Consider the following 27,880-nt stretch of genomic DNA (forward strand, 5'->3'; position numbering starts at 1 on the left):
CCTCCCCAAACCCCATTTCCTCCTCCTCATAGATATACCGCTAGCCAGAGAAGACTGGTCCATTAAGGCAAATGGGGAGCAGTTCCACCTGTTTCACTTTGCCCACTGCAAAAGTCACACAAAAGAAGTGGAAGGAAGAGAAAGTCCCGACCAAAGAAGAGTGGATAACCAAGGTGATGGACTATGCCGAAAATGGCAACGATGACCGCGAGGATCAGGCACCAAGATGATATGAAATTCAGTCAAGAAGAGTGAAAAAAGTTTATAGAATATCTTAGAGACCACTGTGTACACTTAATAACGTTAGCAGGATTGTTGTAACAATCTGGGGCAGATAAAAACCAGTCGGCCCCAGTCCCAGGTTGTGGGAGCAACTTTGTAGGTTGCCAAGTTCCTACCTCAACCCTGTCCTGTGTTCCTGACTTCACCTGACTCCCTGTCCTGCACCCAGTTCCAGCTTTTACGCACTGCCTCCATATTGCACCTTCGACCTCGGACTGGACTCGGACCTCGCCTCTCGGTTGACCCACGGGACCAGCACAGAAACCCTGGTTTAGAGTGTTGGACTGGGAGGACCTGGGATATAAAGGATCAAATCTCCACTCAGCCAATAAACTCAATGGGCCAGTCACTATCTCCCAGTCTAAGCTACCTACCTCACAGGGTTGTTGTGAGGATGAAATGGGGAGGGGGAGAACCTTGAGATCCCAGGAGAAAAGGTGTGCGTGCGTAAATTTGATAAATAACTTAAATATATATAATATGTTGTGCTGAGCTCCTTGGAGGAAGGTTGGAATGGTGCAACAAAAACATGGAGCAGACCCAAAGAGGAGCTTGTATCGCCCCTAAAAAACTACTCAAGCAAGGCTGGAAGAGAGTTTCTCAACAGGTACTTGTACAATATATGCCCTGCTAGTTCATGTTCCTTAGTTTCAATGGCTCTTCCCTAAGAAAGATCAGCACTGAACACAGTCCTAAATAGCTAACAGTCATTTCTCGTGTCGCCTCCTTTAAATTCAACACGATGAAGGAGAAGACTGATATCACATGATATCATTCTTCAAAATGCCCCAAAGGCCTGTCACAGAGAAGAGAGGCAAAGACTTGCTCTCTACTGCTTCAAAGGAAAGGACTAGATCTAACAGGCTTAAATGCCAGGAGGGTCGATTTCAGCTGAAGATTAAGGAGAGCTTCTTGATGGCAAGAGCAGATCAGTCATATCCACACCATGTGTTTGGAGCACTCCTGTGACACTTGAAGCATCATGGCTTCCCCCAAAGAATCATGGGAACTGTAGCTCTGTGAGGGCGGGGGTCCTCCTAGCAACTCTCAGCACCCTTAATAAGCTGAAATCCCCAGGATTCTTTGAAGAGTGGATTTGACACAGGTCAACAATGGGACCTAGCTGGGGATCTTCAAGCTGAAGCTTGATCACTCTGGCACACAGAAACACACTTTGAGAAGGAGCGCTGGATGCTGCCTGATACAGAGTCAGACCATTGAGTATTTCCGCGTCCTACCTGGAGATGCAAGGGATGATGGACCCGCATATTATTCTCCCCACAAAAACAGCTCCAGAACAGGTGCTATGTTAGTCATCCTTTCCTTGTTTGGAAATGGTTCCTTGACGGGTCACTTGGAGGCTATTCTTGTCATTCACAACAAAGTGAATGGCTGTTTATAAGCCTCAGGCAAATCCTGAGTTAACAACTAGGGCTTTAACAAACATTCATCAGTGAATAGCTATAGCTATAGATACTGATTAGTGATGTGTGGAAGTGAGAAGTGGACCATAAAGAAGGCTGATTGCCGAAGAACTGATGCTTTTGAATTATGGTGCTGGAGGAGACTCTTGAGAGTCCCATGGACTGCAAGAAGATCAAACCTATTCATTCTTAAGGAAAACAGCCCTGAGTGCTCACTGGAAGGACAGATTGTGAAGCTGAAGCTCCAATACTTTGGCCACCTCATGAGAAGAGAAGACTCCCTGGAAAAGACCCTGATGTTGGGAAAGATGGAGGGCACAAGGAGAAGGGGACGACAGAGGACGAGATGGCTGGACAGTGTTCTCGAAGCTACCAGCATGAGTTTGACCAAACTGCGGGAGGCAGTGGAAGACAGGAGTGCCTGGCGTGCTCTGGTCCATGAGGTTACGAAGAGTCGGACACAACTAAACGACTAAACAACAACATAGATACCGATATAGATAGGGGTTTTTTTGAGAAGGAACTCAGGGGGATTGAATTCCCTTACCTTTCAAAAATTAAATAATTATTGTTTTTGTTGGGGTGGGGGAGGAGGGCTGGAATGGATATACACCCAATGCCTGAGTCAAAGAATCCATCTTTATCTGTAATCAATAAAGTTGTGGCCATTTCTAATCCAGATCATTGTCTGCTTGAGTTTATCAATCACATCTTACATTTTGCCATTGCCCAGGGGTGGGGGGTTGGCACTGTGACTGAGCCCGCAACAAACAAACAAACAAACAAATTTCATGGTGAGTTCCCCTACCTTTTTTCCAGAAAAACAACAACACTGGATAGAGATGACAGAGATAGCGATAGAGATAGAGATACAGTGGTACCTCAGGTTACATACGCTTCAGGTTACATATGCTTCAGGTTACAGACTTTGCTAACCCAGAAATAGTATCTCGGGTTAAGAACTTTGCTTCAGGATGAGAACAGAAATCATGCTCCGGCAGTGTGGTGGCAGCAGGAGGCCCCATTAGCTAAAGTGGTGCTTCAGGTTATGAACAGTTTCAGGTTAAGTACGGACCTCCGGAACGAATTAAGTACTTAACCCGAGGTACCACTGTATTGCATGGAAAAAAGGAGGAGGAATGTTTTTCAAAAGTGTTTCAAAATCTGTGTGGGTATGTGTTTTTAAGTATGTAGTAGTATTTATTGCCTTTCTGGGCAGCTGCTTTGCTGCTTGTATTTTTATTTTTTTTGGCCTTCCACTGAGCTGCTTCTTCCTAAAAATGTGACCCCAGCCAATCAGAGAGCAACTTAGGGATGTGATGACATCCCTCATGCCAAACAGTCCTATCAGATTTGGCACTGAGGACAAGCATAGCCAGTTCGGAGCGAGGGCGCTGGCCGCCACATCGGGAAGGAAGGCAAGTGGGAAACCGGGCAGCAAGGGTGGGGTGGGGGGGGCGTGTTTCGGCTCATCTGTGGGTCGAAATAGTGGCACCGCCGATTTCTGTTAGGCTGAAATTATTTCCACAATTCACAGGCCTGAGCTGTCTTTAGCACTCCAGTTCCTTTGGCTTGTGGGTAAGCCTCTCCCTTCTCCACACCCCCCAAAGTGGAGACATCCACACAGCGCCGCCCGTCTCTCTCCTCGGTTCTCCCCCCTCCCTGCCCTGCCCGCTACCGACATCAGCTGATTTCCCGGAGCTCAGGAACAAGATTGCAATCAATGACAATTGCATTCAACCAGGAGGACATTTAGGGCTCTGAAGGTGAGCGGGTGTAAAAGACGGTGGCTGCAGGTCTGGACTGGAGGTGGGGTGGGGGGGGTTGGTAAATCAAAGCACCTGTCATAACCAGGGAGACTGAGATGAAGGGGCACCGGGATGACACAGGGAAGGAGGCGGGAGAGGGGACTGTCTGCCTCACACCTGACTGCCCTAATTAGCCACCAGCTTCCTGAATAACAAATCCAGCTAAAAATATGCACCAGGGAGTTGGGCAAAGCAAACCTGCTTTGTGCTGACGCCAAGGGAAAGGGTGGCAAGGAGGGAGAAGCCGAGAGGGATCAGGCCGAAAGCCTGTTAAATCAGCATCTTGTTTTCCCAGTGCCCGACCAGATCCCTAAAAGAAGCCTGCAAGTAGCACCTGAGGGCAGCAACACCCTCCCCACTTGCGTCTCCCCAAAACTGGCCCCCTCTCCGACAGTGGAACATATCCATATATCTGGGGTACCAGCCACTGGTGGACTTATTCTCTGTGGATTTATTTATTTTTAACCCCCCTTCAAAGCCATCTGACTGGGAGCTGAGGAGTTAATAGAATCATAGAGTTCATAGAGTTGGAAGCGACCCCAAGGGCCATTGGGACCAATGCAGGAAGCTCAGATAAAGGACCCGTGACAGATGGCCACCCAACCTCTGCTTAAAAACCTCCGAGGAAGGAGAGTCCCCAAGCTCCCAAGGGAGACCGCTCCACTGTCGGAACAGCTCTTACTGCCAGAAAGTTTTTCCCTGGTGTCGAGTCGGAATCTCCTTCCTTGCGACTTGAAGCCATGGGTTCGAGTCCTGCCCTCCAGAGCAGGAGAAAACAAGCTCGCTCCATCTTCCATGTGACAGCCTTTGGAGTTGTTAAGGAGACCCTTAAAGCTACAGGTCCCATGATTCTTTGGGGGAAAGCGTCATGAGTCGCACAAGAGTGCTTTAAACACATGGTGTAGATGTGACTGACCTGCTCTTGCCATCAAGAAGCTCTCTTGAATCTTCAGCTGAAATCTACCCTCCTGGCATTTAAGCCTGTTAGATCCAGTCCAGCCTTTCTCAACCTGTGGGTCTCCAGATGTTGTTGAACTACAACTCCCATCACCCCTAGCTAGCAAGGCCAGAGCTCAGGGATGGTGGGAGTTGTAGGCCAACAACATCTGGGGACCCACAGGTTGAGAACTGTTGATCTAGTCCTTTCGTTTGAAGCAGTAGCAGAGCAAGTCTTTGCCCCGCTTCTTTGTGACAGGCCTTTGGGGCATTTTGAAGAGGGGTTATCGTGACTCTTAAAGCGACACAAGAGTGTGGCATGGATGTGAGAACGCCACACATGTATGCGCACATGTACTGTTCTCTCATGCATGCACACTCACATGCAAAGACACACTCAGTTTGATGGGTTGCTGTGCAGCAGCCGGATGAATTAGGCCTCCCCTTCCCCAAAATGCAGAACAGAAACCCTGAGAACAGCTCATGGAGGAACAAAACGAGCTCTTTCTCTCAGGGACACATGCTCCAATTCCTTGCTGCGTGGTGGAGAAAAGGGGCTTCCCAGAGACTGCCCTGCCCCTGACTCACATGGCATGAAGCGTTTGAATCACCAGTCCCAGTTAGATACGAGGATATTCAATGATAGTCAAACAGTAAATAAGATAGGGAAAGAATTATTAGACATATGGGAGACTAATGAGAAGGGCCAAAGCACTCAAGCAATCATATGGGATGCAATGAAAGCGGTGATGAGGGGAATTGGCATTAGGGAATCCAGTAAATTGAAGGGTGAGATGGGGGGGGGGGGACAAAAAGAGATGAAAAAGTTAGAGGAAGAAATTAGAACATTGTAAAATCAATATATTCATGATAAACATAAAAGACGTTATGCACAATTACAGGCAAAAAGGAAGGTGTTAGAAAATAAAGATATGGAAAAAGTGCAGAGGGATTTGATATGCTTGAAAAGATAATTTTTTGAACATGGTAATAAAAATTCCAAATTGCTGGCGAGAGCTGTACCGTCAAAAAAAGTAAAGAATTCAATTAGCCTAATAAAAGATAAAATGGGTAATATTCACAATCTGATGAAAGATAAGTGGAGAGTATTTAAGGAGTTTTACCAAGAGTTATATTCGGCAGGTAACATATTCTGTGGGGAAGATGAAAGAATATATCGAGACACACTGGAAGATAAAGCTAGAAAGCAGGGATAGAGAGGCTATGGAACAGCTAATTTCAGGAAAAGAAAGCGAGGAAGCTATAGGGAAACTAAAAGGGGGAGAAGCCCCAGGAGCAGATGAATTGGGAACAGAATATTAGAAGGTATTTTTAAAAATATTGGTTCCTAAATTAAAAGCATTATATAATTCAGTAATAGAGGGTGAGAGGATTCCTCCATTGTGGGAACCATCAATAATTATCTTAATTCCAAAACCAGGAAAAGATTTGAAGGACCCAGGATCATATAGGCCGATTTCCCTAATAAATCAAGATGCTAAAATATTGGCCACAATAATTTTATGTATAAATATATAAATAAAAACCAATGTGACTTTGTAGCAGGAAGACCCAGGTGTCTAGCTTAATAGGAAGAGTGCTGAATAAAATAGATATAATAAGAAATAAATTGAAAGCTTGTATAGTAGCATTGGATATTTGTAAGGCTTTTGACTGTGTTGAATGGCTGCCATTAAAACTGATTATACTCATCACAAGCCTGGAGCTAGACTTGATGATCTGATAATGTTAATAGTCTATACTTGGACTTTGTTAACTCATGTGCAACTACTCATTCTACGTACCTATTTTATAATTTTGTTTCTCATCTTCTAGTTTTTGTTTGTTCTCTCTGTTTTATATACGTTATAAAATGAAATGAAATTTAAAACTTTACCCAAATAAATAAATAACCAGCTGACAAGCCCTTCTCCTTTTCAACAGCTGAGCTGCAGGGATGGGTTTGCAGCGCTGTACTAGGCGCAGCATTTTCAGAAGTGGGGAGCCTACGGAGTACGGGGTTTATTCATCAGTCTTCTATACTCAAGAGTGAACTGGGTATTGGCTCTGAACAGTGGCTAAGAGCAGGGCTTGTGAACCAAAAACACTCAGCAAAAAACTCGCCTCAGCCACAAATTTACTAGGGATGCCTCTTTTCTCGTAGACCTCATGTATGATACTATTAGGGGGTAATACTGCACTTACGAACTAGTGCCTACCAGTCATACTGGGGCTGTGCTGAAATTTTGCAGGATTCCTGTTTCATTAAGAGACATGGCATTTCGGGGCTAGCAGCGTTTGATCGCTGCTTGCCATGAAATCAACCCATCTCCCTTTGCCAAGAGAGGAGGAGAGACTGTGTTGCGCAGGGCCTTTTTTAAAGTGGCAGTTTCCCCTTAATAAGGAGAAGGGAGCGTCACATTTCTCGGGAAGAGTGATGACGTACTGCAGCCAGTCAGATTTGTCTATGTAAATTGAATGAATGAATAAATAAATAAATAATCAATCAATCAATTGTATTCAAGCAAAGCAAAATCAGACTGAGGGCAATGCTTCCTACATCACATTCGGAGGTGAAACTTGGTAATTTTGGACCCTGAATCTAATGGACTTACATGGAGGCTACAGGGGCATTAGATTGAGCAGTATGTATTATCTCTGTCGCTTCAGTTGGGGAGGACACAATTAAAATTTCTCTTCTCCCCCGCCTGCAAGGAACAGAGAGAAAGAGAGAGAACCCAGCTTGCCAACTCTGATTAAAGAAGGGAAAAAATACCCTCAGCATGTGTAGTTTCACATTTTATAACTCATTTTCAATCACAGCACCATTATTGCTACAGGCTAGATGTGTTCACTAGAGTATAAGCATGGACATTTTGCGCCAGAAAAAAAGAAAAGAAAAGAGGATGATACGTTTTGAAAGTAAAAATAATAAACTGAGCATCTGTAATCGTGTATGTGCCAAGCTGGCTGTCCCCCAACTATAAAACATTTTATGAAATTAAAAGGAAGAGAGAAAGAAGGCTATATAGCGACCAGCCCCAGCGGGCTGGCCACAGACCTGTTTGCTGCAAGCCACAGCTTTTGCCATGTTCTGGGTGATTACTAAGTGGGACCCTGGACTTGGGCCCTGCATTCCAGTCTCAGTTGCCCTAATGATCATCGGAAGCAATTTGCCAGCAGGTGGGTTCACTGTTGCTTACCAAGACGCAGGATGAGGCAGAAGGAAGATTGGCACACTGCAAATGCACCAGTGGAACAAATCTGGTGCTCCTACTGGTGCGTTTCCACCAGTTTTCAACTTCATGATGTATCACCAGCTAAAGTTCGCAATATACCGATATTACAGATGCTTCAGGTTACAGACTCCGCTAACCCAGAAATAGTACCTCGGATTAAGAACTTTGCTTCAGGATGAGAACAGAAATCATGCTCAGGCAGCGCGGCGGCAGCATGAGGCCTCATTAGATAAGTGGTATTTCAGGTTAAGAACAGTTTCAGGTTAAGAACGGACCTTCAGAACGAATTAAGTTCTTAACCCGAGGTACCACTTAAGCTAATGGGGCCTCCCGCTGCCGCTGGTTCTCGATTTCTGTTCTCATCCTGAAGCAAAGTTCTTAACCCGAGGTAATATTTCTGGGTTAGCGGTGTCTGTAACCTGAAGCGTATGTAACCTGAAGCGTATGTAACCTGAAGTGTATGTAACCCAAGGTACCACTATACTGTATAGCAATATCTGAAATAAGGATGGAACTATGTGGAGGCATTGGCTGGCTTCACGGATTTTCCCGCATTGTGATTTTTTTGCAGAGCACGCGCACACACGCGCACACACACACACACACACACACACCATGATTTGCAACATATTGCCAGGTCAAAAATTATGGACTTCAAACCGGTTTTGGACGATATATCGCCCAGTCCTAACACACATCCTGATCAATGATATATTGCCAAGTCAGAAACTAGGAAACCACTCTCACGATATGGACTTCAAACCAGTTTTGGACGATATATCGGCCAGCCCTAGCTTACACCAAGGAGCAGAAATATGGGGAGTCACAGAGGGCATGGCTTGCATGCGCACCCCTGCCCCTCATTTTAACTCTGCTGTATTAAATCAAGTACCTGAAGAGGGCCAGATTTGGGCACACGCTGTCGTTTTGAGGAGGTGCCCACCCCCCACATCCCCGCCCCAGATTTATCACCCCGCTCACCGAATGTCCCTCCATGATATCCCTCCAGAGGGGCGCGTCGTTGTCCCTCTCCGCGATCTCCAGCAGGTTGTCGAGCACCACTTGGCCAATGAGGTCGTGGCGGGAGAAGCGGTCGAAATCGTAGATGCTGAAGTGCAGCTTGCGCGAGGGCAGTTCGGCAAAGGGGACGTTGAAGTTAAAAGTCTCGTTGAAAATGGGGTTCAGCGTCTTGCGGTGCACCTTGGTCTGGAACTTCTTCTTGCGGTCGGGCAGCAGGTACATTTTCACGTAGGGGTCGGAGAAGCCGTTGGCGTCTTTGGCGGGCAGGTCCAAGGCCCGCAGAATCCTCACCACCAGCTGCTCGGTGCCGTAGGCGTAGCGCAGGGCAAAGCTGATCCTTCCACAGCTCGCGGCCTCGCCTTTCTTGGAGTCCGACTCGCCCGAGCGCTGCTTGTATAACTCGGGCTTTATTTGCCCAATGCTAGTCACTTGTTCCACCTTCTCCTCCCCTACGTGGACGCCGGTGTCCGGGCTGCTCAACTGCTGTGTCACAGGGCGTGGCAGCGTATTGTACCTGGGGAGAAAGGGGGGGGGGGACAGTGGCTTGTGTGACCGTATAGATTATCCACCCTGGGCAGATTCACCGGAGAAATGGAGAATCTTCTGGGCCAAATTCAACTAAGGGGTCCTGCAAATGGAAGTCAATGAAAAGACTTCCACTAGTGCAATAGGGTTTTCCCCCTCTCGTCCCCCCACACCTCCAAATCACCTCTGCGGGGGTCAAGAGAAATTCCAACAGGCTGGCGTGAGGAGAGGGGACATTGTTCCATCAAGCAAGTATACCTGAAGGAGTGTCTCCACCCCCATCGTTCAGCCCGGACACTGAGGTCCAGCTCCGAGGGCCTTCTGGCAGTTCCCTTACTGTGAGAAGTGAGGTTACAGGGAACCAGGCAGAGGGCCTTCTCGGTAGTGGCATCCACCTTGTGGAACACCGTCCTATCAGATGTCAAAGAAATAAACAACTATCTTTTAGAAGACATCTGAAGGCAGCCCTGTTTAGGGAAGTTTTTAAATGTTTGATGTTTTATCGTGTTTTTAATATTCTGTTGGGAGCCGCCCAGAGTGGCTGAGGAAACTCAGTCAGATGGACAAGGTATATATATATATTATTATTATTATTATTATTATTATTATTATTATTATTATTTAAAATGCTTGTGCTTATGGAGCAATCTCCTCAACACTAAGTTGAATTCTGCCCTTGGCCAGGGAAGAAAAGCATCTGAGGAGAGAGATAGAGTGACTCCTCATTTTAGAGATTTTTTTGATTTGGTCATAATTTTTTTTAATGGTTTTCACCCAATTTAACAAATTCAATTGAGTTTCATACAGTATGTTCCAAGTCCTTTTATTCACTGCCTTAAACAGAATACTTATTTCTATAATATATACCCTACATCACATTCCTTTATCGTTCCTTTGCTTATATTTCTGGACCTGCCTGCGATTTCATTTGACATTAACAATTTCTCAGATAGTCCAAAAAGATTTTAAAAGCAGATGGTCTAGATTCCAGACACCTGGAAACACTATTTATTTTCTTTGTCCTCATAACAACCTTGTGGGTTGTCCCTACAATTTTCATTTTAGGGTTGAGGCGCAACGCCAAGGAATAAGAGCATGAGAAGAACCTGCTGAATCAAGCCAGAGGCCCATCGTAGTCCAACACCCTGTTCTCACAGTAGCCAGCCGGATACCTGCGGGAAACCCGAAAGCAAAGCCCGAAACTTGAGCACAAGAGCACTCTCCCCTCTTGTGATTTCTGGAATTCAGAGCCACACTCCCTCCAACACTGGATGAATGAATCTGCCTAATCCTCTTCTAAAGCCATCCGAGTTGGCGGCCATCACCGCCTCTTGTGGCAGTGAGTTCCACAGTTTCTGTGCCACATTGCAACTTTTCCAAAGAGTTCACAACGGAGGCAACACTTGGATCCTACTTGCCACACTATTCATTGCCCGTTGAGCCTCGACTGTTGAATTTATGCCCCATATCTGTTGGCAATTTTCCCCTTTAAAAAACCCCCAGTATTCTTAGATAGCTGTTCAATATGCAACTGCTTCGGGTGTTTTCCTGGTCAAGGGAAGGAAGAGCCTGGGGCTTAGTTAAGGGGTCTGTTACAATTCAACATACCAGGCCTCCCAGGTTCATGTCTTCAATGCATACATCACCCACCCTGGACCAGAAGGTCCCAAGGAAGGTTACACAGTAATAATCAATAAGAAACACAGTATAGGAAACAATCAAACCAACTATAAACAACAGCACAAACAAAAGAAAATCAGTAAGATGAACAAAGATTCCCAAATGCTTAGGTTAAAAAACGTGCCCCTTCTTTGCAAGCCTTTCAAATATATGCAGAGATGGTGCCATCTAAAAAGGTAAAGGTAAAGGGACCCCTGACCATGAGGTCCAGTTGTGGCCGACTCTGGGGTTGCAGCGCTCATCTCACTTTATTGGCCGAGGGAGCCGGCGTACTAAGCCGCTTCTAGCGAACCAGAGCAGCGCACAGAAACACTGTTTACCTTCCCGCCGGAGCGATACCTATTTATCTACTTGCACTTTGATGTGCTTTCGAACTGCTAGGTTGGCAGGAGCAGGGACTGAACAATGGGAGCTCACGCTGTCGCGGGGATTCGAACCGCCGACCTTCTGATCGGCAAGTCCTGGGCTCTGTGGTTTAACCCACAGCACCACCCAGAGCCCCAAAGTCTGAGGTATTCCCAGATTTTGTATCCAACTCTGCCGAACAGATCAGAGGGGCACACATCCCCTCAAATACATATCCCCACATCCTTGCTTGGGGCCACCACTGAGAATGCCTTCATCCTACAACTTCCAGCATCCCTAGCTGTTGGCCATACTGCTGAGTCTGATGGGAGCTGGCGCCCAGCTTCTGGAGGCCTGACCCTGCTCTCAGGCACTACGGGGAATTAAAATGGCGGCTCCCAGCGTCAGAGTGCTGTCCCCGATCCTCAAGTAACCAATGCCGGAGAGAGCCCATACAAATGCCGGAGAGAGCCCCTCAAACCTGGAGCTGTCCTTGCTTCATCATTAAGTGTTTGCTCTCCACAGAAATACCACACCCTGCCCATTTCTCCCTCACAACCACCTCCTGCAATGACACGAGAACCATTTATTTCTTCGGCTACAAACTCGCTGAAAAGTCTTCCCAAATGGCTTGCAGTGATTTAAAACAAGGCTGTCTCTGCCCACAAACCAGAGGACACGACACAAAAGGATGGAACAGGAAAACAGCACTTCACTTCTACTAGAAAGATGATCATGTGTCAAGACTTTCTCCTGGGGTGTGAAATGGGAGTTTTGCACACACAGGCAAACATTCCCCCTAGGACTCTTAGGATTCCAGGTTCAGTCACAGCCCATTGAACTCAATCACTTGAAGGATCAATATGACACTTGAACCCAGGAATTCCAATGGAGAAACCCTCAAATGAGGTGATCACAACAGATGTCAACCCAGTGGATGGAGTGCTCACTGCAAAAGCATTTGGGCTGTTAGATTCCCCCCACCACCATGAAGGAGAAGAATATTAACATTCTGGAGCGTTCATACTGTTACCTTTCCCTCTAGCCAGTTCATCTTCTGTAACCCAAGGGAAGTTCATTAGTCTTTGCTGATATTGTCTAAGGTTGCTTCAGTCTTTCCTACGTTTTTCACTAATTTGGTCTGCTCCTTAACCTTTTTTTCTTTCTTTGAAACAGTGGGGTGCTTTGCCAACTATGACTGGGGTTTGAGGTGAGAGGCCCCATTTCCTCTGGATACAGAAAATGGTGTGTGTGTGTGTTTTAATTGCCCTGATCCACAAGCTTATCTGAGGACTTGGCGCCATTTGCCTTGATAAGAACAGAATTTCACAGAAAAGTCCCAATAACCTCTTAAACCGCCCATCCCTCTTTCATCCTTATGCCCACCGCCCCCGGCAACCCTCCCAGCTTCACAACTCACCTGGGCGTGGGTACCAAGCTTGCAACTTGTTGATGGGAGTGGGCGTTGGGCATGGTGCCCTCCTTGGTGCTGGTCTGGCCTTCCACGGGGAGGTCAGGGGAGGTCTGGCTGACCTTGAGGTTTGCCTCGGGGTAGGAATCCATATCGAGGTAGGACCTTTCGGGCATCTCGGGACCCAGCTCCACCCGCTCAGCCAGGAGGTCCCCGAAAGGCGAATGGTGGAGGTGAGCATGGAGGGGGTGTTCCTTGCGCTGCGTCTGCGAAGAGGAGCCCTTGTCCCGCCAGGGGATCCAGCACAGCTTCCACGAGACGAAGAGGGAGACGCCCAGCAGCACGATCCCACAGAAGGTCACGATCACTGACAGCAGGCTGACCAGGATCTCTAGGGGAGAAAAGTGGAGGGGCAGATACCACGACGGGAGGTCAACGGCAGGGAGGTGGCTGCTGTAGGCGCCTGGCATCTTGGTCACCGGCCCAGGCGCGTCCCCTCTCCTCTGCTGGACCCTGTCCCCTACCCTGCCCAGGACACCTGAACTATTATTGCCAATGGCCGCAGGCCAGGGGGCTCTGCAGGTCAATGGCAGGGCCGCTTGTATGACTTGGTTGACACTGTCAAGCCAGCGATGGCCTCATGCAGCAACCATCTCCAGCACCCTCTGGGGCCTCGTCTACTCAGGACGGAACAGCCCGGAACCTGGGCGATGTCACCAACTGCCAGTAGAGGCCTTGTGAATCTGATCCCTCCCGCGCTGGCAGCCAAAAAGCAGGTAAACAAGAATAATTTTTTACCAAGTAATTTTATTCAATACAGTGGTACCTCAGGTTAAGTACTTAATTCGTTCCGGAGGTCCGTCCTTAACCTGAAACTGTTCTTAACCTGAAGCACCACTTTAGCTAATGGGGCCTCCTGCTGCTGCCGTGCCGCCGGAGAACGATTTCTGTTCTCATCCTGAAGCAAAGTTCTTAACCCGAGGTACTATTTCTGGGTTAGCGGATTCTGTAACCTGAAGCGTATGTAACCTGAAGCGTATGTAACCCAAGGTACCACTGTATTCACAGAGAGAGAGACGAAGGAATTCAGTCTCCCAAAGATAATGGTGTTGTTCTGAGTAAAGTCCCACCCCCCTTGGTCTCTCCTATTCTACGTTACCCCTGCATCAGCTAATCTGAGCTTTCTGCCTCAGAGCGCTCAGTTCTACTACTCTCAAGGCTCACCTGGTCTTGGGGGTGGGGGTCAGGAATGCTTTCCAAAGACCCTGAGTCTGTCAACTGTCTCTCCCCTGGTGCTGCTGCTTCTTCCTGCTGCTCCTCTCCCAATATTCCCCAGCTTCTCCCCTCTGCAGCCTGTGAACTATGCCCTTCTGCAAACCACTGTTCTAAATCTATACTGTCCTCTTCTCGGGAAGGTTCAAAAAGAGGGGGGGATAGCAATCTCCACCTTTCCTCCTCAGTCCAGCCCCTGACACCCTGGCAGACAAATCCACATAACCCCTAATGATACTGTGAACCGCCCCAAGATCTACAGATGAAGAGCAGTATTGAATTTTTTAATAATAATAATAATAATAATAATAATAATAATAATATGCATCTTTTGCAGGTTTTATTAGAAAAGATGCTTTGGGGGCCACTTGTCTTGAAATCGAGATATGAATGGAATAAATCGTACATAATAAATTAGGAAACTCACTTTGCCAAGGGTAGAGTCTTAGGCAGCTCAGTTGGCTAGAGTGTTGTGGGGATAATACTAAGGTTGCAGGTTCAATCCCCGTATGGGACAACTGAATATTCCAGGGGTTTGGACCAGATGGTACAATTCTATGAATCTAAGCACAAGAGGGAGGTATCATTGGGCTACGGGGAAACCCACCCCTCAAGCTGTGGAAATAGTAATAATGATAGTAATAAATTAGGGTAATGGGGGAGAGACCCAAAACAATCTACTGAGGACTGAGCATGCTCGATGGCCGCAGGGCCATCTGCTGAGGGAAGAAAACGGATGGAAGACAATGGAATGGAGTCCCCTGGAAAACAGATATGGCTCACTGGCTGGCATCTTGAACAAAAGGCCTCTCTTGTATATCCAGCCTTCCAGATTTCTCCATTGCTAAAATATGCCAAGACTGCCTCCCATTAAATCCTACTCTTGCTAGAGACAGCCAGCACAACCCGTGCCCTAATAAATACCCCAGCAACGAAAGTTTAAACAAAAAACTTCCTGAATTTTGTTTTATTTTTAAAAATAAAACTGGAGGTAATTTGCGTTTTTGCAGCAAGAACTGACATGTTTACACCTCTCAATTCAAAGCATTTGTCCCCACCCCACCACCCACGGGGTTTTTTTTTTTGGCTCCAGCAAAAGCAGTGAGGACTGGAAACTTGATTGTTTTAAAATACAATTGCCAGGATCCTGCAGATCCTGTCAAGGCTGCATCTTCACATTTGGTTGGTAAACACGGACCACCTGACACGCCATTTGCCTGAGCGCCAACATCAACACTGAGAATCTGATATTACCCTAACAGTCCCTGTGCCTTCCCCCTCACCTCCATGGACTCCTGGCTGTGCCTAGGGCACGATTCTTCCTCCTGTTGAGATCCTTCCCCTAGATATGGGTCATATCCTCCCCTACCTCTAGGCTCCTCACCTGAGTTGATGGGACCCACATGGCCTGTCAGTTCCTGACACTTCTCGCGTTCCTGGGCAGCGCATGTGTTGGAACACAGCACATGAAGAAGCTCCATTGCCCTGCGGTGTCTGTCTTCATCATAATCTCCCGACATGGTGCCTGAAGACAGGACACAAAAAATATTTTTCAACATATATTTAAGGGGGGAGGGGGACAACCAAGGTCATGCAAGTCTTTGGGGCCACGGTTACCTCAGAACCGAAGTTCAATGTGGCTACTTTTCAGCGCGACACTGATTCCCAATGCTCACAGACGTGGGTTCACAAGAGGCTACTGCCTATAAGGTCCTGGGTTCATTCCCCACCATCCCCTGGTAAACAGGTAAGAGCTGTTCGACAGTGGAATTTGCTGCCAAGGAGTGTGGCGGAGTCTCCTTCTTTGGAGGTCTTTAAGCAGAGGCTTGACAACCATATGTCAGGAGTGCTCTGATGGTGTTTCCTGCTTGGCAGGGGGTTGGACTCGATGGCCCTTGTGGTCTCTTCCAACTCTATGATTCTATGATTCTATGATACTATTCTAGGTATGCAGGTAGGGGGGAAAGATTCTCTGCTTGAGGCCCTGGACAGTGGCTGCCAGTCAGAGTGGACATCACTAGTCTGGCCTGGAATAAGGCTAGCTCCCTGTGTTCCTAGAAATGCGTCCTATGTCTGCTCATTATTTGGGGGCAACTGGGCTGCTGCTGGAAATGGCTGCATCTGTTCCATTGGGGTTCTGCTCTCTTCCACATTCGCCTTCAGCATGCCCTCAACTTCACTTCCCTAGCAGAAAAGGGAAGCCTCATCCATTGATGTGACAAAACCGTCACCCCTTAGAACAGGCTTCCTCAGCCTCGGCCCTCCAGATATTTTTGGCCTACAACTCCCATGATCCCTAGCTAGTAGAACCAGTGGTCAGGGATGATGGGAATTGTGGTCTCAAAACATCTGGAGGGCTGAGGTTGAGGAAGCCTGCCTTAGAATAAGCCGTCCTGGGCCTCTGTTTAGAGTTACCTTGTGGGGAGACCAGCTTTGGTCCTCCCCACCTAAAAAAACTTGCCCAATTTCCTACAGGCCTACTTGGCCTACTTGGCATGCCAACTTACTTTACCCAGAAAAGCAGTACCGTATAAAGGTTAGAGCAGTGACAGGGCAGTTTCCCTGTGTAGGGAAGTTTTTAATGTTTTATTATGTTTTTGTATATGCTGGAAGCTGCCCAGAGTGGCTGGGGCAACCCAGTCAGATGGGTGAGGCATAAATAATAAAACTTGTTATTTCTTTCTGCCAAAGGCCATGAGGATAATTTGTGGGGGGCTGCACAGAAGTGGGGTGTGAACCTCCTTTTTCTCTGCCATCTCATTCTTGCTCTTTTGTTTCTGCTACGCATTTAACCCTTCTGTTTTCCCTCCATGAAATTAAGCCAAAATATATCTGGGCAGACCCAGGTCCAAGCAGCTCAGTGGGGTCTCAGCCATGCTAACTGGCTGACCTTGGGCAAGCAACTATGAGTCATTCTTTCTCAGCCTAGCCTACCTCACAAGGTTGTTGCGAGGATAAAATGGGAGAACCACGTGTGCCACCTTTGAGTTCCCCGGAGGAAAGGGTGGGCTGTAAGTGGCTTTTCTATGTGACGTCCCCTCAGGAAAAGTATTGGGGGGGGGGCAATTAGATTTGCAGTGTATGAACCTCACCCCTTCCTGCAAACACCCCATTTTCCTTTTGAGCTGGGATGTACATTGTATACGGTGAAGGGAATGTGGAGTAGTCTAGATTGAAAGGCTTCTCCTCCAGTAACCCCTGACAGAAGCGTCAAATGCAGTCAGCCTGTGTTCTGTTTATTCCAGGCAGAAAATAGAAAGGCAGGCAGACAAGGGCAGACAGCAGGAGAAGCAACATGACCTTTTTTTCAGGGTAATAGGCATTTATAGGAAGGGCTTCTGGTTTCCTGTCCAATCCAAGCTTGGGATTCCCCATTTCAGAGAATTGCAGAAGGGAGACTAGGAGCCAAACTGGACCTTGACCAGGGAAATGAGCTCGATTCTCTTGTAACGTTAACAGGTCTGCATGGGGGCCACGTTTGCAAAGCAGAATCAGTTTTTAGATCTCAGTCCCTCCCAGGCAGCCTTGGCAAACCTGCGCTCGCTAGATGTTTTGAGGAGGCATTTCCTATAGGTAAGTTCGACTTGAAGGGCTCTCCTCAGCCAGATGGGGCACTGAGGTGAAACACAGTCAACAAGGCATATAAAATGGAGAGCATGTTAGGCCTTTCCAAAAGGGACATGGCCAGTTGCTAAGGAAGCAAAGGAGTTTAATGGTGGATTTTGGATATAATGGAGATGTAAAAGATTTGGATTATTATAAAAGATGCAAGAGGAAATGACTAAAAACAGGACCCACAAAAGGGAGGAGGGACGATTATTTGGAATCTTGTTTTTATGATGTATGTTGGATATGTGATTGCAAAACTTTTATTTGAAAAACCAGATAAATAAATGTATAAAGAAGGGGAGAAGAAAAGGATTCGCTAAACATCACTTCCTGTTCCCCAACCGCTGCTGTTATGTGGTTCAGGTATCGAACTCAGGACGCAAGGGAGAAATATGCCAAGAGGAAGGCACACTTGGCAAATCCACACCATGATCAACTCCTGCCTGGAAACCAATGTCCCCACTGTGGAAGGACGTGTGGATCCAGAATTGGCCTCCACAGCCACTTACGGACTCACTGTTAAAACCGTCTTTATGGAAGACAATCTTACTCAGCTACGAGTAATCGCGAAAGAAAGAAAGAAAGAAAGAAAGAAAGAAAGATGGGGAGATTGGCCCTGGAGGAGAAAAGCCAATGGCTGCCCCACATCCCAGGACCGTGTGTGGAGCTGATGGACATCACGTTGAGGAAAGACAGTGGAACATTTCCCTACAGATATAGGCCTACGGGCTTTCCCTCAAGGTTAGATCACCACTGGATCTAATTTTAAGCATTAAAAACAGTTGTTTCAGTACTTCTGGTCCCATAAGTGCAGTTGGTGTCTATGCACATTTTTTTTCTTTGCTTTGCAGAGCGCAAGATGACTGGCAGGTCCCTACCCACCAAGGAACTTACAACCAAACATTCAACACAGGGGGAAACAGGGAAGTAAGGAGATGGGAGGCAGGAACCGCCCTTTTGGAAAATGAACGTTGGCGCTCTGCGCTCTCACCTGGTCAGCAAACTGGTTCAGGGGATGGCTGTCAGGTTGCTTCCGTGTTGCCGGATCCAGGATGCCAACTGGTCCAGGTCAATGCCAGCAAGACGCCAATACCAAGTCCCTGGGGATCCGAGTCCGCGTGGAAGCAGCTGCAAGCCGGAAGCAGGGCACCCAATCTGCCATCCGGCGAGCTGCTGGGTCCATGGGTCGCCAAGTGGGGAAGCGGCAGGGTGAGAGGGGTTGCGCCCTCTGCTAGATGCACGAGGGAACAATCTGCAGAGGCGAAGAGGGTCAGTAGTCCTGGCTGGCTTTGCTATGCCTGGGTGGCGTGCCCAGTCCCCAGCTGTCCTTGGGGGGCTTCTTCATGGCGGGAGGGGGCTGTTGTCTTAAGTCCTTAGCGAAATTGCACCGCTGCAGTTGCCACCCTCTTTAGTTCCGTAGGTACCTGAATGGAGACAAAGGCTAGTTATTTGGGGTGGGCTCATTCCCTCTTCCTGTTGCTCCCATTCTTCCCATGGCCACCCCCAGCCACATCAGATGGAACAGAGCACATGGATCTCTAGTGCCCCCACCACGCCAACATCATTTTTGTAAGCCCAAAGACAGCTTCTTCTGTCAGTTTGCATTTCTTAGTACAGAAAGTATTGATCTGATGTGTGGAGATCTTTCCTGTTCTACTTAATACAAGAAGGTTCAAGAAGTTTGTATGTGAAAGAAGCAGGAAGGTTTTTGTTGTTTGGGTTATTTCCTTCTGTGAAGCTGAGTACAGCTGGCTTAAACTCGTTCTGTTATCTTTCTGTCAAGGTCATGCTGACTATAATAGGGAGGCCAGAAGGAGCCTGAGTTTCACTTATTTTCTCTTTTCTGTCTCTTTGTTCTAGTCTGGTGTTCTGTATGCTATAATGTTAAGGTTTGGCCTTATTATAAGTATTGCAAGTTTCATTGTAAGTGCTGGAACTGGATTTTTCACGGACTGTGCCAATCCTGAATGTGTGGGATCCGTGACCATTATGCTCATTTGCCTTCAGTAAAGCTCTGCTGGATGAAGTACAATTGCCCCTGGTCTATGTTATAAAACTCTGCATCGTGTTTAAGTTTCTTCCTCTGCTGGAGCTGGCACATCATCTTCTTCCAACAGGCTGAAAAGAAGAATAGTGGAAGCCAGGACACCCGGGTTTCTTGAGAGCTGTCTGGTGGGATTGGGCAGTCGCAGAGTAAGAGAAATCCAAATTCTAGTGCTGGGAATTGGTTATGCCAGGATTCTCACAAAAGAAACACTGTTTGTGTGGTGCCCATGGGCACAATGGTGCCCTCCTGGTGCCCACAAAGCCTCTGAGGCCCCGCCACGCCCTTCACTGCCCCCCTGGCAATCAGATAGGGAAGGTGCTTACCTTTTTCTTCATCAAGCAGAAGGAGGAAGTTGGAGGAGTGCCTTTCTTTCCCACTTCCTCTTTCAGCTAGATGTGCTTTTCGAGGCTCGCATCGATATACCTCAGCCAGTACAGCACAAGACTATTGATCCAGGGGTTGTGGGTTCGAGCCCCCCACTGGGTGAAAGATTCCTGACCCTCGCGGCCCCCTCCAACTCTACAAATATATGGTTCTACCATCCACCTTTTACCCAGATCCCTTGGAAAAGCGAAATGCTCACACATTTTCTCCCTTTCTGTCTCTTGAGGAGGCAGCGTGTTTGTGTGTTACGGGTCTCAGTTGTGGGATGGAGAAAGGAAATGATCAGAGGGGGAGGGACCTACAGCTCTCACTCAAAAACTGGAGCATATTCACGGGCCTAAAAAAACGCTGGCAACATTTTAGAAGAATTAAGAGGTGGCAGTCAGTGAAAGGCATTAATGTCCAGATTCTCTAAGCCAAGAGTGTGATCAGGGCTAAGTACACACAAGACTTGGGGCCTGCTTCCAAGATATAGGCTGTATACACACTGTAAGACGCATTCAAAGCCCATTATGTTCCTCAAAGAATTCTGGGCATTGTAGTTTGCCCCTCACGGAGTCACAATTCGCAGCAACTCTCAACAGATGACAGTGCCCATAATTCTTCGAGGGTAGAGAATGTGCTTTGAATGTTCTTTAAAGGTGAGTGGGCAGCTATAGGGCTGTAACCAACGTCAGTCAAGCTCAGAGCAGGCCCACTGAAATTAATGGAAACTGCTGACTTGGATCCTTTTGGGTTCCACACAGGTTTACTGTGAGTAGGACTTGGTTGGATACAGTCCATCCATTTATACAGGTGCAGAGTTTCCGAGGGAGGGGGAAGACAACTTAGGTTCTCACTGTCAAAGATTACTCTATTACATCAGGCAGCCCCAACCTTCGGCCCTCCAGATGTTTTGGACTACAGTTCCCATCATCCCTGACCACTGGTCCTGTTAGCTAGGGATTATGGGAGTTGTAGGCCAAAATATCTGGAGGGTCGCAGGTTGGGGAAGCCTGTATTACATTATTGAGTGCCGGCAGCATTTTCTGGGCTCACTATACATTAAGTGGGACCTCTGCCCCACCTGCGATCTATTGGTAAGAGCTGCTGCTTAGGTACATATTAGAATTAAAACTTTGAAGTCTCATCGAACCTCTAATGCAACTTCTCTCCCGCACCTACTCACAGGCACCCATTTCCCCTTTCCACCCTGTCCAGCGCTTGCAGGTAAAAGAAAAGGTAAAGGACTCCTGGACGGTTAAGTCCAGTCAAAGGCGGCTATGGGGTTGCGGTGCTCACCTTGCTTTCAGGCCAAGGGAGCTGGCGTTTGACCACAGTCAGCTTTCCGGCTCATGTGGCCAGCATGACTAAACCGCTTCTAGCGCAACAGAACACCGTGACGGAAACCAGAGTGCAAGGAAACGCCGTTTACCTTCCCACCACAGCGATACCTATTTATCTACTAGCACTTGCATGCTTTTGAACTGCTAGGTTGGCAGGAGCTGGGACAGAGCAGTGGAAGCTCACCCAGTCACGGGGATTTGAACCACTGACCTTCTGATTGGCAAGCCCAAGAGGCTCAGTGGTTTAGACCACAGTGCCACCCGCATCTTCCAGTGCTTGCAAGTCACCTGTCGCCCGTCAATACCATCCACACGGGATGCCCAGCAACCACAGATCAACACAATCGGAGCCACGGCCAAAAAGTCAATGAAGATGGTGGGTAGCCTGGAACCCTGAGCGGCAGGGCACTTTGCAGTGTGCTGGGCCGGCCCGTAAACAAAGCGCAAATAATTAAGTAAATAAATTTTGGGGGTGGGGAAGAGAGAGATGGGGCTAAACACACACACACACACACACAAGAGGTTGGCTCTCCCCTAGGCCACCCGCTATCAACACCCCTGGGTGTGATGTAGCGTATTCAGGCGAGGGAATCTGAGACGCCCTACGGGTGCGAGGAATGGGGTATATTAGGCACCTGCTGATAATCTGTGCCACTGCGCTCTTGAGAAAAATGTGGGGGGGGGGTCTCCCCCAAATATAAATTCCATCACAGAATTCCCTGCCTTTCCAGACTGAGGAACAGTGTGTGATTGTGTGTGGCCTAATTAGAGACTGGAAGGTTGGAAAGCACAATGGTTTTTGTGTGCAAGAGAGAGAGAGAGAACACAAAGCAATTTTTCTCATTCTCCACCTTTGTCCCTTTTCTATAGAGGGCTAACCATGGGAGAGTCCTTTTCTCCCGGAAAATAGTGAGTCATGAGGGTGGGGATATGATATCCAGGTCCTCAGCTTTCCCCCACCCCGCCAATACCGCTGCAGCTTCTTCCTCTGCATCTCTGCTGGAGTCGCCAGCGTCCGCTCCTGCCCAGAATAACAAGTACCAAGGGCTGGGTGATGATAGTACAGCATATCCCCCCCTTGCCCCCCTCCTCCCCAGTCTTTACAGCTGTGATCTCAATCTTTCTCGGCCCTCGGCCTGCCTCGCCCACACACCCGGACCAAAATCACCCCCCGTGCAACCCCATCTTTGGCAGCTCCTCTCCACCCCCCAAAACAGCCGGTTCTTCTTTCCGTACTGCTGCCACCATTTATAAACATTTCTTTTCAAAAAGGCAGGTAAACATGACAGCGTTTCGACCAGGTGGCGGGGGCTGAGGCGAGAAAGAAAGGCACATGTCTGGCAACAGCCTTGCCCTCGGCAGACCCCAAATTAGCAGGTTTCAGCCATTTCATTATCTCACCCCCTGTCCTCTTGGTTTTTCCAGGATCGTCACAAATCATTAATAATTATTTTTGGCATCCTTATCAGACAGACCTGGGGTCTCCCCCCATGCCCTTTCCTGCCTCCCTCAATTTATTTCTTGCTCTCCTGCCCAGCTAAGTAGCTTCCTCTGGGCCAAAGCTAATCTAATTATTATTGTTGTTGATAATATCTTCCTGTCTAGCCCCCCAGCCTTATCTACAGGATTTCTGCTGCTACACATGCACCTTTCGCACCTTCCCCGGTCGAACGGCTAATTGCCACACATCTTTACCATCTCCGCCCTCCCAGTTTTCCTCAATTCTTCCCGCCACCCTGCAACACCCTGCTTTGCCACCCGAGCCTTCATTTATCAGCTCCAGAAGGAATCACTCAGCTACGGGGAGGAGGAGATGGGGAAGAACAGATCCCAAAGGCCTCTGGGGTGAAAGCGCATCCGTGCGCCCAAATCTCTCTGAAGCGAACTGCCCCAAAATGTTGGGTTCTTCACAGGCCCCCTCACTTAGGAGACACCCTAAACCTTTCCCTTCGCCATGTGGAAGTGAGTGTCAGGGCGGGTGTCGGTGTAAGGTCAGCAGTGATGAACAAGGTGTTGGCGAAGTTAACTCTTTATTCAAAGAAACCAAAAGCAGCTCAGGCCGAGTGAGTAGATCTTGCCCCAATGTGGCAGTTGTGAGGACTGCCTTCCCACAGTTGCCCAAGTCTCCTTCTCTCCAAGCAACCTGAGGCTCCTTCATCTTGTCTCTCTTTGCTCTGCCCTCTTCATTCCTCTTTGGGTTCTTGGAGACTGGGGAGCAGGGAGCTGAGTGCCACAGGAGGAGGAGACCCCTAACTTCTTCAGCAACCTGCCTCCACTCTGCCTCTTGACTCCTCTCCAGCCTCTGCTTCTGCTTCTGCCTCTGGTTCTAGACCGCTCTCTGACACAGCTTCTTCCTGCTCACTAAACCCTGTTACCTCTTCAGCTTCTGACACCTCCTCAGTGTTAGAAATTCAGGTATATAGGTTATGGTCGCCACAACGGAACCTCTAGGTGCCACATTTTTTGTTTTTGCAATGAAACCTCTTATTCTTATTCTTAATTTCATTTCTCTCTCTCTCTCTCTCTCTCTCTATATATATATTAAAGAACAAATCTGAAAGCGATTTACAACACATTAAAACATCAAATAAAACAATCCAGAATACAGTGGTACCTTGGTTCCCGAACGGCTTGGCTGCCGAACAAATCAGCTCCCGTACGCTGCAAACCCGGAAGTGAGTGTTCTGGTCTGCGAACGTTTTTTTGGAAGCCGGACATCTGACATGGCTTCCGATTGAGTGCAAGAAGCTCCTGTAGCTGTGCCTTGGTTTTTGAACCGTTTCGGGAGTCGAACGGACTCCCAGAACGGATTAAGTTCGAGAACCAAGGTACCACTGTAAAACACAACTCAGGCTTTAAGGAAAATATTTCAGATCCTCCTCTAAGTGGCATTTTGCTTTCCATAGTCACCAACCTGACTTCCAGAGACCTCCACGTGGTCGCAATTGGACCCATGCCAGTCGCAAAACGCGCCTGGCTAATTTTGAACACTGCTCCTGCTCCCAGTCTCCTCCCTCTTCTCCCTCTGACCACTCATTGTCGTCCTACCACCAATCTCTTGGCTCTGAGCCTTCTTCCCCTGGGGGTTCCCTTGGGGGGTTCCCCAACTGACTCCTGCCCCACCCCTCTGCATCCAGCCAGTCCATGACAGGGAGTGAGGACAAGCCTGAGAAGGTGTTCACACCATTGGACCGGCTGGCAGAGGCTGCTTACGTAGTCTACATTTAACACACACCACTCCCCCCCCCCAAAAAATCCCAGGGACTGTGGTTCTCTGAGGAGTAAAAGCAAAGCACACCTTGTGTAGGCAGCCACAGTTCAAGGGCTGGGACGGTGACCCACTCCGGAAAATCCTCTCCCCTGGCGCTCCGGGTCAAAGTGTTAGCAGGAAGACCCCATCAATGCCAGGCGCCCAGATGGTCCCTGCCACATCACGTTAGGGAAACCTTTGCAAACAAGGCCACAGCCAGCCCAAGCCTTCTGCCAGTCCGCTTGGGGATGAAGGCAGGGCAGAGGGAGCGTGTGGAAAACATACGCAAAGCACCCAGCTGTCTGCAGCGCCAGCCCAGATGCGGTACAATCCGTGCCCGTGTGCGTGGCTCCGGGGTCCGCGCACATATTTGCTCAAGCACGTTTTTCTTTGAGAAGCTGGCCCACGCGCTCATGCCTCTGTTTAGCAAATCAAATGCCCGCCGTTCTCCCGAGTGATGAAAGGACTCCTTGGGGAACGATAGCAGAGCACCTTATCTGCATGCGCAAAGGTTTAAGTCCCTGGCATCGCCAGTTTAAAAGATCTGGCAGCAGTTAAGCGGGGAAAACCCCCTATCTGCTAGAGAGCTGGGAGAACGGCTGCCTGCCAGAGCTGACAATATTAGGCTTGATGGTCAAAGAGTCTGATTCGGTAGAAGCCAGCTTCCTTTTCTCCAAGCACAGCCACGCTGCTTTGCCCCGAATATGTCACACAACCTGGGAGAACACCAAAAGCGCGCTGGTGCCGCCATGTCTCTGACGCAAAGCTGCTTAAAAGGAGCTAATTAATTCTGACATGCTTGTGGGAGCAGAAATGCTTAATTTCGCGAAAAGGGAAGTTCCAGCACTCATCTTACCTATGAACCCGTGTTCCCTTTCTCAGGAGCCGGGCCCTACAAGTCACGGCAGATGTCCACAGAAGGGCAGTATGGTGCAATGGTCAGACTTACATTGGGGGGCGGGGACTGAGTTCCGGTCCCTACTCAGCCGCAACACTTACTGAATTACCTCAGCTCTCAGCCTCATCTACGTCACAGGGCTGTTGCGAGGATAAAATTGGAGGGAAAGTGGGGGAAAGAGAGAATTACATATGCCATCCCAAGGTTTTCGGGGGAAGGGCCGGGATAAAAATGTAACAAATAACAAAACTTCAACATGGGCTGGCTTGGAAAAGATGGCCGAATTCTGAGAGAAAGCGATTTTACAAACTGGGAGGATTGCGGGTGAACAGTGCCAGTGAGCCGTATACACTATTTAATTTTTGTGATGTGCTTAATTTTTTAAAAGGCAATGAACAAACAAAAGAGGAGGAGGATTTAGTGGCAAGGGAATGCCAGTCTGCACATGCTCAAATACAGACTCCTCAAAGAGAATTAAAAATATAAATGAAAAATATAATGAAAGACAGCGGCGGGGAATGCATAACGAATGGCCAGGGACCTCTTTAGAACCATATTCTAACCACACTATCTGAGTCTGTACCAAACCTTACAATCTCCTGCTGGATAGCTCAGTTGGTAGGGCAGGAGACTCTTAATCCCAGGGTTGTGGGTTTGAGCCCCACGTTGGGTGAAAGATTCCTGCATTGCAGGGGGTTGGACTAGATGACCCTTGGGGTCCCATTCCAATTCTACAATTCTATGTCCCTATCTGTGGTTAGGTGGCTGTTGACCGCAAGGAGGTTCTTCTAAGTCATGGCGCTTCACTTTTGGAGTGCTCACTTCGAAGAAGCCTGCCTGGCCCCTGCTCTTATAGCTTTTCAATAATAATAATAATAATAATAATAATAATAATAATATCCAGACATTCCAGTGTGTTATACAGCTAGTTTTAAGCAGTGCTTTTTTTCTTTAAAAAATAAAAATAAATGTTATGGGGTACTCTCATTTTCCTACTCATACTGAAATACTTCCCCTCAATGAGGCCAAACTTAGATATACAAAATGTTTAGGGGTATGCGTCCCTCTGCGCCCGCCCCCCCAGAAAAAGCACTGGTTTTAAGTGTTGCTTTATTGTCCAGTCTGATTTAATTAAATTGATGCTGCCAGGAGTTGTGGTTTGTTTTGTTTTTTGCATTTCAGATTAATGAATTTTTATTATACCATTTTATTCTTTTAAACTGCAAGGTGTACTGGGAACCGAAGGTTGGCTCTAAGTAGGATACAAAATAGGGTAGGTGCATTCTTTTGTGGCAGACTATTGCTTTTAAAAATGAATCATGGTACGGTGGTACCTCGGGTTACAGACGCTTCAGGTTACATACGCTTCAGGTTACAGACTCCGCTAACCCAGAAATAGTACCTCGGGTTAAGAACTTTGCTTCAGGATGAGAACAGAAATTGTGCGGTGGCAGTGCAGCGGCAGCGGGAGGCCCCATTAGCTAAAGTGGTGCTTCAGGTTAAGAACAGTTTCAGGTTAAGAACGGACCTCTGGAACGAATTAAGTACTTAACCCGAGGTACCACTGTACCTGACTTGGACTAGGCCAACATATAATGCAGTTTGACCGCGAAAAGAACTGTGGCCCCACTTAGGAGGCCTGGAGGATTTGAGAAGCTCATAAGGATGGAGGAACAGCCCTGCAATGTCAGACCAATGGGGCACTGAAGCCATCACCCGGCTTGGTTAGTTGCCCAGCTGGCATTGGCCCTCGACAGAGCCTTTCATTGGTGGCTCCGTGATTGTGAGATACCCCACCCTATCCTACATACCCTCAAACATTTCTCTGATGAAAATAGAGACATCCTCCTCCAACATTTCTCCGAGGAAAAGAGGGACGTCCTAAGGGAAACCGGGACATTCCGGGATCAAATCAGAAACCGGGACGGCTTCTGTAAATCCAAGACTGTCCCTGGAAAACAGAGACACTTGGAGGGACTGTCCCTAGTGAGGTGCGTTTGCTGGAAACGCTACAGGTTCCCCATTCGCCAATTTAAATAGAACTATATATCTGAATGTTGCGGGGAGGACTGTGATCTGCAGTCCTGTTCAGTCAGTGGTTGAGGGCGCACTAACTGCTGGTGGGCAGTTTCATGACCTCTGTGGCTCCCTTCTTATGGTTTTTGGTCTTTAGCTAGAAACTGGACTAGAGAGGACTCCTTCAAATAGAGAACTGTCTCTGTGAAATAGGGCACACGGCCACCCTAGTTCTTGGAATAGCCTGGAACCCTCGGCAGGTTGGCCAGTTGCATTATGCATACAGTGGTACCTCGGGTTACAGGTGCTTCTGGTTACAGACGCCGCTAGCCCAGAAATAGTACCTCGGGTTAAGAACTTTGCTTCAGGATGAGAACAGAAATCGTGCAGCGACAGCGGGAGGCCCCAT

The 27,880-nt window shown here is 48.0% G+C and overlaps 1 protein-coding gene across 3 annotated transcripts in view; it reads right to left on the bottom strand.

The window, feature by feature from the left end:
* Positions 1-27,880, bottom strand: part of SYT3 (synaptotagmin 3) — a 55,286-nt gene that overhangs the window by 16,454 nt on the left and 10,952 nt on the right. For 2 of the 3 annotated variants that reach the window (XM_083709512.1, XM_083709513.1), the window contains exons 2-5: positions 18,543-18,975; positions 15,327-15,467; positions 12,680-13,061; positions 8,671-9,223 (exon numbers count right to left, since the gene is read on the bottom strand). In XM_083709512.1, coding sequence (XP_083565638.1) covers positions 8,671-9,223; positions 12,680-13,061; positions 15,327-15,462 — 1,071 coding nt within the window. In that variant the 5' untranslated portion in view covers positions 15,463-15,467; positions 18,543-18,975. Of the gene's footprint in view, positions 1-8,670; positions 9,224-12,679; positions 13,062-15,326; positions 15,468-18,542; positions 18,976-19,921; positions 20,045-27,880 lie in introns of those variants that run through there. The other variant, XM_083709514.1, reaches the window with a different exon arrangement.

The sequence above is a fragment of the Podarcis gaigeae genome (genome assembly GCF_964106915.1).
Source record: "Podarcis gaigeae genome assembly, chromosome: 13".
In the NCBI taxonomy this organism is placed as follows: Eukaryota; Metazoa; Chordata; class Lepidosauria; order Squamata; family Lacertidae; genus Podarcis; species Podarcis gaigeae.